Source organism: Acomys russatus, chromosome 10 (genome assembly GCF_903995435.1).
Source record: "Acomys russatus chromosome 10, mAcoRus1.1, whole genome shotgun sequence".
In the NCBI taxonomy this organism is placed as follows: Eukaryota; Metazoa; Chordata; class Mammalia; order Rodentia; family Muridae; genus Acomys; species Acomys russatus.
In genome coordinates, this window is record NC_067146.1 from 4,229,851 (window position 1) to 4,243,627 (window position 13,777).

The 13,777-nt window shown below is 42.8% G+C and overlaps 1 protein-coding gene across 1 annotated transcript in view; it reads right to left on the reverse strand.

The window, feature by feature from the left end:
- The window catches only part of Ift56 (intraflagellar transport 56), a 51,952-nt gene extending 38,396 nt beyond the window's left edge, over nucleotides 1-13,556 (reverse strand). Inside the window, exons 1-5 of the mRNA XM_051151710.1 lie at nucleotides 13,401-13,556; nucleotides 12,786-12,923; nucleotides 8,970-9,062; nucleotides 6,800-6,914; nucleotides 4,667-4,716 (exon numbers count right to left, since the gene is read on the reverse strand). Of these exons, the coding sequence (XP_051007667.1) occupies nucleotides 4,667-4,716; nucleotides 6,800-6,914; nucleotides 8,970-9,062; nucleotides 12,786-12,923; nucleotides 13,401-13,403 (399 nt within the window). The 5' untranslated portion in view covers nucleotides 13,404-13,556. The remainder of the gene's footprint in view (nucleotides 1-4,666; nucleotides 4,717-6,799; nucleotides 6,915-8,969; nucleotides 9,063-12,785; nucleotides 12,924-13,400) is intronic.
- Between the last annotated feature and the right edge of the window lie 221 nt (nucleotides 13,557-13,777).

The window sequence follows — 13,777 nt, forward strand, 5'->3', positions numbered from 1 at the left end:
GCCTCTGCCTGCAGGGTGATAGGATTAAAGGCATGTGCCACCACTGCCAGGCTGTAAATACATAACCTTTTAAAAAAAAAGAAAGAAAAAGAAAGAAAGAAAGAAAGAAAGAAAAGTCAGGTGTGGTGGAGCACACCAGTGATCTCAGCACTGGAGAGGCAGAGGCAGGTGGATCTCTGTGAGTTCGCGGCCAGCCTGGTCTACAAAGCAAGTCTAGGACAGCCAAGGTTACACAGAGAAACCCTGTTTCAAAAAACCAAAAATAAACAAATGAAATAATAAAATAAAAACATTAACACACCAGGAGATAGAGGCAGGCAGATCTCTGTGGGTTCAAGGCCAGCTTCATCAACATAGTAAGCCCAAGCTGTTGTGTAATATAATATCTATGTGGTTTGATGTCCCATTTCATTATACCTCCTGAGTCTCCCTGAGTGATGATCCCCTAAACTCCAGCTCCAGAGATCTTTCAATGTGTCCTAAGCCCAGACAAGTTGAGACTTTTGACCCCTGAAGAGGCAGGGCCCTCCCCTTTATTGTCCTATGAAGAAGTTCTAGAAGACAGATTCCCATTCTTCAGCTACCCTTAAAATTAAGGGGCTGGGGCCTGGAGAGGTGGCTCAGCTCTAGAGGACCTGTTTCCGTTCACAGCACCCACATGCCAGGTCACAACCATCTGCAATTTCCAAGAGACCTGACACTCTCCTCTGGCCTGTGCTGGCACTGTCCACATGGTGCAATACATAAATGCAGGCAAAATACCCATATACGTAGAATTAAAATTTTTAATTAAGGAAGTGAAGTCTCAAATAGAGAAATTGAGGCAGGATAGAAAGATAGGGAATTATGGTGAAATGGAGAGAAAAGGGTGCGAGAGAATCAATTCCCAGCAACTACATGGTGCCTCACAACCATCTATAATGAGATCTGGTGCCCTCTTCTGGCCTGCTGGCTCACATACAGACAGAATACTGTATAGATAATAAATAAATAAATCTTTGAAAAAAAATGTGCAGACTGTACCACTCTCAGCTACAGTTAATATGCTACATGAAGAAACATTCAGAGGAGCTGGGCATGGTGGTGCATGCCTTTAATCCCAGCACTTGGGAGGCAAAGGCAGGTGGATCGCTGTGAGTTCGAGGCCAGCCTGGTCTACAAAGCAAGTCCAGGACAGTCAAGGCCACACAGAGAAACCCTGTCTCCAAAAACCAAAAAAAAAAAAAAAAAAAAAAAAAAGAAAAGAAAGAAAGAAAGAAAAGAAACATTCAGAGTTTTCAAGAGAATCTACAGACTAAAGTGTGTATATGGTACACTCTATTTTTAAATTAATGAGAGAAAGAGAAAGAGAGAGAGAGAATTGGGAAACTAATTTGGGAAGATTTCATAGGCAAGAGCTACCATTTATCTCTTCTGTAGACTATCTTGTGACATTAAAAATCTGGATTTAAAACAGTGAATATACATAGTGTGATCCAAATTTGATAAAATAAAACAATCTGCATTTTCAAAAAGATATGGGGTTAGAGGTATAGCACAGTGGTAAAGTACATGCCTAATATGCATAATGCCCTCAGTTTGATCTGCTACTAAAGAAAGGGGAAGGAAAGGGTGGGAGAAGGTGGGAAGGGAGAGAGAGAGAGTGAAAAAGATACAATTTTAAGACTAGATGAGAGCTGGAGATGGGTTAGTGGTTAAGAGCACTGGCCGAGAGCAGATGGCGGGGGAGGGGAGAGTGTTCCTCTGACACGAGCTCTGGTGCCCTTGATTTGATCACCGCCCCTTGGTGGAGAGGCCCTGTGGGAACACAGAGCAAGGGGGTGCAGGCTGCCCTGATAGGCTGTGGTCAGATGGTGGGGAAGGAGGACCCCACCTGTCAGAGGTGTAGGGAAGGGGAATAGGGTTGAAGAGGGAGGGAGGATAGGAACAGGAAGATAAGAGAGAGGGGATTACAATGGAGATGTAATATAAATAAATTATTACGTATAAAAGAGCATTGGCTACTGTATCAGAGGACCTGGGTTTGATTCCTAGTACCTCCCTACATGGTGGCTTACCACCTTTTATAACTCCAGTCCTAGGGGAATTAGCATCCTCTTCTGGCCTCCTTGGGTATGAGATGGTACACAGACATACATGCAGCAAAACACCCATAATTAAATAGTAATAATAATAAAAGAACAAAGTCTAGATCAGAAAATGTTGGTTGTTGTGTATATGCATATCTTTTTATGTATACAGTGCTCTATGTATAAATGTACAGCTGCAGGCCAGAAGACGGCATCAGATCTCATTATAGATGGCTGTGAGCCATCATGCAGTTGCTGGGAATTGAACTCAGGACCTCTGAAAGAGCGGACTGCTGAGCCATCTCTCCAGCCCATATGTGTATCTTTTTAAAAAAACTATTTCAAAAAGAATACAATGAATATATTGTATTTTTTAATAATATGAAAACACAAACTATTTCTTGAAACCAAATCAAAGACTTCCATTTCTAATAATAGTGGGCTTGCTGTGAGTATAGTCCTTTCACCAAGAACTAGAAGTTTGAAAGCTACTAGAAATCTCTGTGGAGGTATCAAAAGTACAAACTTAATGAAGATCTGTGATGCCAAGATCCCAAACAGAAAGAAAGGATGGGATATAAGGTACCCACCAAGGTGAGCCCAGCAACACTGATCTTTTAAGGCCTCTGGTTAGTTCTTAATTGGCGCCTGAGATAGCAAAAGCCTAGCACAGCTTGTTGGAATCATTTGGGCTTGATGGATAGACGTTAGAGGCTGTCAGTAAGGAGTCCTGGAGGGCTGATCTAACCAAGAAAGCAAAGTGGAAACCCACCATCTCTCAGAAGAGCTGGAGACCAGTTTTAAATGGCTGATACTGGTGGCAGGAGCCAGTCTATTTGCTCCTGTCTCGTGTGCCTGCCAGACACTAAGTAAACCCTCTGTGGAAGATAACACACTGTCTAGAGCTTTGAGTCATCATCATAGGATTTCCATCTATAGTAGCCAGAATTCAGTGTGACATGATCAAGTATACAAGAGATAAGCGCATTAGACAAAATCATCTGTCAGGAGAAAAGCCTATAAGAGTTCTTAGACCTAAGCTTTAAAAAACTGCTATCAAGCCGGGTGTGGTGGCGCACGCCTTTAATTCCAGCACTTGGGAGGCAGAGGCAGGCGGATCGCTGTGAGTTTGAGGTCAGCCTGGTCTACAAAGTGAGTACAGGACAGACAAGGCCACACAGAGAAACCCTGTCTCGAAAAACCAAAACAAACAAACAAACAAAAAACTGCTATCAATATGTACTGAAATTGGGTCATTTTAATTAAAAAAATTTAAATGTTAAAATTAAAATATACATTATGGAAAAGAACACAACAACTGAAATTAAGAACTAAGTAGATGGATTTAGTAAATCCATTAAGTAAGTGATTAGACACGGCTGCAGGAAGATTAGCAAGACATTTCCCCAAAAATATATAGAAAACAGAAGTGTTTACTGTGACACAATGAAACTATCTGTGTAGATACATATTATTAAAGTCCTACAAGAATGAACAAAACAAAAACAGAAAAACCCAACAACCAAAAGAACTTCAACATGTAAATGACATAGGGCTATATACAGTAGCCTCGAAAGTGCTATTAAAAATACCTGCACCAGCAAGCTAACACAGAGCAAACATGGAATTAAAAAACAAATCAATGCAAAAAAGAATACAAGAAAGGGGCCAGGCAAGGTGGCTCACACTTTTAATCCCAGCACTCCAAAGGCAGAGGCTGGCAGATCGCTATGAGTTCAAGGCCAGCCTGGTCTACAAAATGACTTTAGGACAGCCAAGGCTACACAGAGAAACCCTGTCTTGAAAAAACCAGGAAAAAAAAGAATACAATTTCGAGGCCAGCCTGGTCTACAAAGTGAGTCCAGGATGGTCAAGGCTACACAGAGAAACCCTGTCTCGAAAAACCAAAAAAAAAAAAAAAAAAAAGAATACAAGAAAATAAAGAAGATGGTAGAATTCTGGTTTTTTGAGACAAACGGAAAAGAAGCAGTTAGATAGCTGGTGCATGCCTTTAACCCCAGCAGTTGGGCAGCTAAGGCAGGACGCTTATGTGTGTGCATGGTTACCTTGGGCTATGCAGCAAGTTTCAGGCCAGTCTGTACAAAATAGCAAGACCATATCTCAAAGGCAAGGGCTCTGCATATGGCTCAGTAGCAGAGCACTTGCCTAACATACACAAGGCCCTAGGTTTAATTCTTTGTTTTGTTTTGTTTTGTTTTTCGAAGACAGTTTCTCTGGGTAGCCCTGGCTGTCCTGGACTCACTCTGCAGACCAGGCTGGCCTTCAACTCAGAGATCCACCTGCCTCTGCCTCCCAGAGCTGGGATTAGAGGTGTGCCAGACTCCCTAGGTTTAATTCTTGGGGGGGGGGGGGCGGTGTTAATTCTTAACACTGTAAAATAATAACAATTCTGTTGCCAAACATTTCAATGCACCAGTATATTTTTATATGTTATTTGTTTCTAGTTTGATAAACTTTCTGTAAAACAATTTAGCGACATTAACAGAAACTTCTAGTTAAGTATTTCCCACCACTGTTGGCAGAAGGATGACAGAAAGTGTTTTTAAAGCATGAAGTGTGGAATGAGGAATGCCTACCTTGTGAGCCAGATGGAACAGCAGGCGGTTTTGGAGTCGGCTTTTTGGAGCTGAAGAAACAAAAAGAACCATGTTGCTTGGTAAAGACTTCAACAGTTGGGCTGCAGAGATGGTTCAGTGGGCAAGAGCACTTGCTGCTACTGCAGAGCACCCAGGTTCAGTTCCCAGCACTCACAAGTTTACAGCAGTTCATAACTCCAATTCCAAAAGACCTGGTGCCCTCTTCTGACCTCCAAGGGCACATGCAGGCAAAGCATTCACACACATAAAATAATATATGGGGAAAAATTCAATAGTCTATGAAAGCTAGTCCCTTGCCGGGATAAAATAAGACTCAGGGGACCACCCCATCCTTACCTAGCTGTGTCTGCAGGTCCTCACCTGCAGGAGCAGCAGGAAAGCCAGAGGAGAGCTTCCAAGGACCTGCTCTCCACCCCCACATTACCAGGCACTACTATGGTGCCCCACAGCCCAGTGCTCCACACAGTGTGGCCTGCGTCTGTGCTGTCTACACGCTGAACCAAACACTTGTAAGACACAGTCGTGTCACCTCAGTGCACGCATGGATCCACGTACATTTTGGGATTCACCCCAGTGGTCTTTCTCATTTTCCCCCTGAAATTTCCTTCTCTAGAATTATATCCCCACAGTCTCCTAACTCCAGAGTTATGCTGTCATGCTTTCCTCAACACCAGTCCGCTCTATTCCAGGGACCGTCTACCGCAGTGAAGAGCCAGCTTAGGCAGGCTTCCAAGAAAAAGGGACATCCTTCAAGTTCCGTCTTCTTCGTAGTCTTGTCAGTTTTCCAGCTCTGCGATCAATTCTATACTTCTTTTACAGAACCAAATCTTCAATGCATGAAAACGTAGACAGGCAGCTAAGTACGGAAATGAAGTTAACTCCTGTGACTATCCTCTATACGCCAGTAGTCCTCGCAGCCCAGACCCTTAGAAACATGAGCTGTTAGAACCCCAAAGGACCTGGTGATCACATCTGGAAAACTTTCACAAGCATATATGAAAAATTGGGGTACAAATTAAAAGTAGTTTCAAGTTCCCCATTTTCAAGGAAAATGGGGTAAGTTTTATACATATAAATAGAAATTCTATATGGAAAATAATTTTCTGTAACAATTGCTTTTGGTGGTGAGGGAAACAATGTCTTTCTATGTAGCCCTGGCTGGCCCGGAAGTTCTGGCCTTGAACTCAGAGATCCTCCTGCCTCTGGCTCCAGAGTGCTGGGACTAAAGGTGTGAGCCATCACACCCGGCTTCCTTACAGTGTCGAAACACCTCCTCGCCCACATTCTTAACTTTTCCTTTAGTTTCATTTTATTTCTATTCTAGTTATCTTTCATCTTTTCTTCCATGTTTCTTCCCCCTCCCCCCCAGAGACAGGATCTCTCTGTGTAGCCTTGACTGTCCTGGACTCACTTTGTAGACCAGGCTGGCCTCAAACTCATAGCGATCTGCCTGCCTCTGCCTTTGGAGTGCTGGGATTAAAGGCGTGCGCCACCACCGCCCGGCCTCCATGTTTCTTTTTTCTCCTTCTCTTACTTACAAGTTTGAAAACAACCCTTGTGTGGTGACTCAGACAAGTGTCTAAGGAGGTCAGAGGGGAGTCTGCTGGACTCTTCAGGTGGGCTCTGTAGGCTAGCTTCTCAGGCCTCTCATTATGAGCCATAGCCTCACAGCAGAGTAGCTTGAGCAAGGCTCCTATCACCGCCCTCACCTGAAGGCCACCTGTGGTGCCTTTTAAAGACACCTTGCCCCATCTTCTCCTGGCAAGGGTCTAGTTTTCATAGACTACTGACATTTTTTAATAGCAAAGTTATTTTCAGCTCTGGTGTCTGTTGCTGGGGTTGAGGTTTAATTCTGTGGTACAGTACTTGACCAACAAGCATTGGGCCTTGAACTAAATCTCCAGCACCCAGAAAAAAAGAAATACAGAGATTGTCAGACTAGATTTAAAAATAAAAGAAAGCTTCAACTGTAAGTTGAAATGCCTATAAGACACATACTTTAGAAACAAAGATAAAAGCAAGTACAAAGAAAACACCAATCATAAGAAAGTAGGAGTTATAACAATAGACAGAGACATTAAGCCAAAATGATACATTAAAAACCCATTTTACCTTTAAACCCAGCAGCTTCTGCTTGTTTATACATCCCAAGAAAAAAGTAGGTGCAGGCCAAGTTTACCCACACTTCCGGATTGCAATTTTCCTCCTTTGTTGCATTTTCATATTCCTGAAACAGACATTAAGTGATGGCCTCACTTGGCAGTAAAGCAACTGTCCATTTTCTCTGGTGAAAGAGGAGTTCTCGCTGATAGAGCAGCTTACCCTGTGGGATCCTACATCTCCTCAGCTGCCTCTACCAGAAGACATTCATCTTGAACACAGATCTTATTTCCCCCTCATTTTTAATATGTTTTAGAAACCTTCAGAAATTAAAACAACTAAAATATATCTTGCTAGCCAGGTGGTGGCAGTGGACACCTTTAATCCCAGCACTTTGGAAGCAGAGACAGTCAGATCACTGTGAGTTTGAGGCCAACCTGGTCTACACAGCAAACTCTAGCACAGTGAAGGCGACACAGAGAAACCCTGTCTCAAATATATATATGTGTGTGTGTGTGTGTGTGTAGTGTGTGTGTGTGTATATATATATTTCTTCTTACAGAGGACCCAGGTTTGATTCCCAGCATCCCACATGATGACTTAAAATTATCTGTAACTCTGGTTTCAAAAGATCCAATGTTCTCTTGGTCTCTGCAGGTACCAAGGATGCACATGGTTAATACACACACGTACAAGCAAAAACACTCATACCCCTCAAATAAATAAACCTAACATTTTAAAATAAATATGATAGAAGGCTCACCTGGCATGTGCCAGATTCTGAGTTCAGTCTCATGCTATTAGTAATATGTTGTAGAGTCTCATTAGTATATATGTAAAAGGAAAGGGCAAGAAAGATACAGTTGCACACCACAACATAGAGACTCTTTCTCCTTTTTATAAAGAATTGTATTTAGGGGGCTGGAGAGATGGCTCAGCAGTTAAGAGTGCTGTCTGCTCTTCCAGAGGTCCTGAGTTCAATTCCCAGCAACCACATGGAGGCTCACAACCATCTATAATATGATCTAATGCCCTCTTCTGGCATGCAGGTGTACATGCAGATAGAGCACTGAATACATAATAAATAAATATTTTTTTAAAGATATTATATTTAAAATCACTGTATAATACTAACTTCCACTATATATAAATAATACTATCACGTGTGCTAAATACTCAGACATTATATTGCAGTGCTACACATGGTGACATTTGTGGATTTTATACAAGTATTTTACTATATATATTATATAGCAAATTGAGAAGTTGAGCAGAATAACTTTTCTATTAGTACTTACCATTTATTTATTTATTGGTTCTTGTTTTGTTTTGTTTTTGTAGACCTTGCTGTCCTGGAACTCACTCTGTGGACCAGGCTGGTTTCTAATTCAGCTATCTGCCTGCCTCTGCCTCCTGAGTGCTGGGATTAAAGGTGTGCACCATCACTGCCCAGCTATCTTATATATTTTTTTTAATTAGCTTACAAACTAGCAGGTTTTCCAAAAGCATTTTCATCAGTGGTTTTACTTGCCCCTCCCCTCCTTTTCTCCTCTAGCCGGTCTTTGGACTCCCTACTGCACACCACTCCACACACTCCCCACACGTATTTCCCTTTCCACTTTCATACTAAAGCAGAATAAGATAGAAAAACCAATTACTAGATGTTGGTATACGTACTAGTTTAGTGACTTACATCAAGCACTGTTCATACTGCCTACCTGCCAACATGACTTCATTTGCACAGCTGAAATAATGGGCCGTTGCCCTTAACAACATGCTGCCTGCCACAGACTGCCACCACAGCTTCTGCAGAGTCTTGCTGCACCGCTTTATAGTGTTCGAGTACAAAAAGAGAGTGCAAACTGGACCAGGGGTCAAAGCCTTTCAGGAGCTGTCCTGGCTTCAGGCCACCATGGACAGCTCCTCTCTTCCACCCTTACTGGTACCGGAGTGCTTATTCCGAAAAGAATTCCACAATTCCATGTATTCAGTCGCCCTCCTCACCCCTCTCTGAATCGGTAAGCTAAGGGTCAGTGGATTCCTTTATTAGAGACATTAGGACTAAGGAAGGCAGCTAGGACAATTTCTTTTTATTTGGTTTCCTCCTTCATTGTTTGGCTGTTACCATGAGTATATAGCATATAATGTCATCTTAAACACCAGTGTGATTTCCCCCACTAACCTCCAGAGCTCTCTTGTAGTCACCCAGGTGAAAGGCACAGTATCCAATCCACAGGTTCGTATCATCTTCTTGCTCCCCAACATGGCGTTTGAACTTCACATCAAGAGTTCATGAAAAAAAAGTTAAAAAGCACTTTAATAACAAATGTCATGTTTTTTGTTTTTGTAAAGGTGTGCTGAATTATTGACAAACAAGCAGGATGTATTCACTTCAAGCCTGCACTGACCCAGATCAGCACAGCCACCTTCTGATTGTCATGGGAGTTCATTTTCTCAGACACTCTAGATTTGTTTTTCTGTGTTTGCTAGCACCTTTCTCCAGAAAGTGTATGCATTATCTAATAATTCTAGATGATGCGCAAAAATTATGTAAAACATTTAAAAGCCAAATAACCCAAGGTTAGAGGCTAGGCAATGATTCAAAGATCCCACAGTCAGTCCCTATAGCAATAGGGACTTTAACTCAGGTCTGTCTCCAGAGCCCAGGCTCCCACCACTGGGCTCTGCTGCATCCACTCTCACACTCCATCCTACTCTGTTAGCATTCTTGTTTGTTTACTAATAGTTCAACACCCTCCTCTGAAGACAAAAGCCAAGAAAATATTCTATTACCCCAATCAGGCTGGCTTACAGACTAGAGGAGTTGAAGATGTACAGAAGATAGTCTTATTTGTGCCCACTATAAACATTTAAGAATTCCTTGGCAAAAAAAAAAAGAATTCCTTGCCTAATAAAAATTAAGATTTACGGGCTGGAGAGATGGCTCAGAGGTTAAGGACACTGACTGCTTCTCCAAAGGTCCTAAGTTCAATTCCCAGCAACCACATGATAGCTCACAACCATCTATACTATAATGTGATTTAATGCCCTCTTCTGGCTTGCAGGTGTATGTGCAGCCAGAGCACTGTATACATAATAATAAATACATCTTTTTTAAAAATTAAGATTTACTTAAGAGGAAAGAACTGAGAAGGAGTCTCAATTACCATGTGTCCTAGTTTCACTTCCATTGCTGGGATAAAAACCCTGACCAAAACAACTTAGGCAGCTGGGCATGGTGCTATGTGCATAGCCAGGAACAGTAGCACACATCCTTAATCCCAGCACTTGGGTCCTCTAGAAGAGCAGCAAATGCTTACAAAACACATAAAAATACCAGACTGTGCTGAGTGTGGTGGCGTACGCCTGTAATCCCAGCACTCAGGGAGGCAGAGGCAGGTGGATCTCTGTAACTTCCAAGCCATCCTGGTCTACAAAGTAAGTCTAGGACAACCAGGGCTACACAGAGAAACCCTGTCTTGAAACATCCCCCTACCCCACCCCCCAACAAAACCAGCCTGGTGGTCTACAGAGAGAGTTTAAAGCCATCTTAGTCTACCTACAGAGACCTTGTCTCAAAAGCCAAACCAAAACATCTTTGGTTGTAAAGTGAGTTCTCTCTCTTTTTTTTTTTTTTTTTTTGTTTTTTTTTGTTTTTTTCCAGACAAGGGTGTAGCCTTGGCTGTCCTGAACTCACTTTGTAGGCCAGGCTGGCCTTGAACTCACAGCAATCCGCCTGCCTCTGCCTCCCATGTGCGTAAATTGAGTTCTTAAAACAGAGATAATACTGTATAAAATTTTCAACAGGCCTGCCTTCAAATTCCTGCCTACTTGCCCAGTATGGACTATAACCTGGAATTATAAGCCAAATAAACCCCCTCCTCCCCTAAGATTTTTTGTTTTCTATTGTTTTAATTTTCATTTTTTTTCATCTTTAATCAGTCTGGAATTTGTTTGTTTTGTTTTGTTTTTTTCAACACAGGGTTTCCCTCTGTAGCCTTGGCTGTCCTGGTCTCACTCTGTAGACCAGGCTGGCCTTGAACTCACAGAGATCCACCTGCCTCTGCCTCCCCGAATGCTGGGATTACAGGTGTGCACCACTACTCCTGGCTCAGTCTGCTGTTTTTATTTTTAATTATGTGTATGTAAGTACTTGCTGCTCTTCTAGAGGACCCAAGTTCAGTTCCTGGCACCCTCATAAGGCAGCTCACAACTTTATGTAACTCTAAGTCTAGGGGATCCAGTTCTTCAGGCATCTGTGGGCACCTGCATTAGGATGCACATAACCTATACTCAGACACAAACAACTAAACATAGTTTTAAAAATAAACATGTAGCTGAGCAAGTGTCTCCCTTGGGAGACAGAGGCAGGTGGATCTCTGAGTTTGAGGCCAACCTGGTCTACAGAGTGAGCCCAGGACAGCCAGGACTACACAGAGGAACCCTATCTCAAAAACCAAATAGGCAACAACAACAACAACAACAAAAATAGACATGTACATGATATTCAATTCTCTGACTTGCACTGTTAGAAGGTTCGTCCAAGTCACCTCTCCTCATGCAAAAGAGGAGAGTTGATAGAAGAAAGCCAAAAAAAGGTGGCCCACACCTTTAATCCCAGCACTCAGGAGGAGGATCGCTGTGAATTCAAGGCCAGCCTGGTCTACAAAGCGAGGCCCACAGAGAAACCCTGTCTCAGGGGGAAAAAAAAAACCGAAAGAAAGAAAGCCAAAAAATTGGACTCAATATCAAAGCACCAGTAAAACACATAGGATTTGGGGTGGGGCGGGTACGAAAGACTGAGATACATACATAAAGCTAATCAAAGCAATTATTATGGACAGTTTCATAGTTAGACGATGGTTCACATCGATGTGGCCAGTGGGAAAATGCAATACAATAGACGAAGCACTGAGCCCCAGACCATGCTGCCGGAAGTCTTTATCCTTTGGCTCACTCCTCACTACCATGTGCTTTCCGCAAGCAGCTCCCTGTGCTCAGGCTCTGAGGACAGGTTGTGTCGGAAGGGCTTCTTACGCTACTTACCCAAAATGCCGCTTCTGGAGCACCTCTGCTGACCTCCATTCAAACTGGACAAGCAGTACCTTAGGACTATAAACATCTGAGTAACTGCCCTTGGCGCCCCCAATACGTAGTAAAAAAGTGAGATCTTGCCGGGCGTCGTGGCGCACACCTTTAATCCCAGCACTCGGGAGACAGAGACAGGCAGGTCACTGTGAGTTCAAAGCCAGCCTGGTCTACAAAGCGAGTCCAGGACAGCCAAGGCTAACACAGAGAAACCCTGTCTCAAAAAACCAAAAAGAAAAAAAAAATGTGAGATTTACACCCTGGCCTGGGGTGTTGATCCATGGAAGAATGCTTACTCCAGGCTCTGAGTTTAATTCCCGCCTTTGTTCCAAAAAAAAAAAAGTGGACACTGCCATGTAGGCTTAAAGTGTTTTATGAGTTTGCCATATTTTTAAGATAAACATGTTTTTTAACCAAAATGTTATAATAGAAAAAAGTTATAAACCACTCAGGAATTATGATAATCAATGTGTGAACTGACACTGTCTTCTATGTAATGCTGTATTTTTAGATTAGATCACCATCTGTGGGACTAGAAAAAAATTTTAATTTATGTGTACGAATGTTTTGTCTTCATGTATGTCTATGCACCATATGTGTTCCAGTGTTGAAGGAGACCAGAAGGCGGCCTTGGATTCCCTGACATTTCAATAATGATTATGGGCAAACACATGAGTGCTGGGAATCAAGGTCCTCTGGAAGAGCTCCCAGTGCTCTTAACTGTTCAGCCATCTCTCCAGCCCAAAATTTTTATATTTTTATCAGGTTTATAGTTACCTTGGAGTCTGAAATATGTGTCTATCTATATGTACTTGGATTCCCCAGAATGTACCCACCTGTTGCAACAGCATAGCAACCAGCGCTCACCCCACCACTCACCAGACAGAAGCAAACATTCTTTGGACATTACCTCCAATAGGGTAATGGCGCCAGTGAAATCTCTTTGCGAAAGTAGATCCTCTAGTTTTGGAATCTTCCTTCCTTTCTTCTTTCTTTTGTCAGTGTGCGGTGATTCCCCGCCCACAGCGGGTTTGGCCCTTGAAAGCATCTGTAAAACAAACACCAAAAACGGTCAACTCAAAAGTCATTTTAAAATCTGATTTACAAGTCAAATCCTTACCAACATACCCTAGGAAGTCTACTTAGATTCTTTATTTAACACGCATTTTACTAAAAGGGCCAACATCTTCTACTGAAGGGGAACCAAATAGCTACTTCCAACTATTTTATCCAGAAGAGATGAAAAATCCACGCAATTTCTACCATCTCGGTCTTCCCTGGGTTCCCCCGCCCCCAGTCCACAAGCAGATCTGGTGTCAGGAAATGGAGAAACAGGAGGGAAGAGAGCATCGAGGTATTTATCTTTGCATCACTCCCTAATCCCCGTGGAAACACTGGAAGGATAAAGGGATTGCTCTCTAGAGATACACCAAGATCTATCCAATAGTGTTTCCTGAGCTCAAAGCCCGGGTACAAACCTATCCGAAGTCTCCCCCCCCCCCCCTTACTATTCAGAGGCACTAACCATCTTGGCGTCGGTCCTGTCAGCCCTTGTCACAGATAGTCAGTAAATGCTGTGCCTCGGCGAGGTGCCACATCTACACGGAGCTCCGTCTCCACGGCAACGCCGCCTGGAGGCAGGTCCTTCTGAGAGAAGAGCGCGCCCGAGAACCAGTGTCCTCAGCTTCTTGGTTCCGTGCGTTTCCGCAGCTGGAAGAGTTGACGTTTCTCTCTAGAGACCAGCAGATCCATGTTGTTTGTGCCGAGAACGAAAATGTGGTTGTGTCTCTACTTAGGAATGTAGTTTAGGAAAAGGCAACTTAAAATTACAACTAGGAAGTATATTTCAAATGCAAGATTTGGAGGGGGTGACGTAATTTTAAAGGACCACTTCCGTTTTGT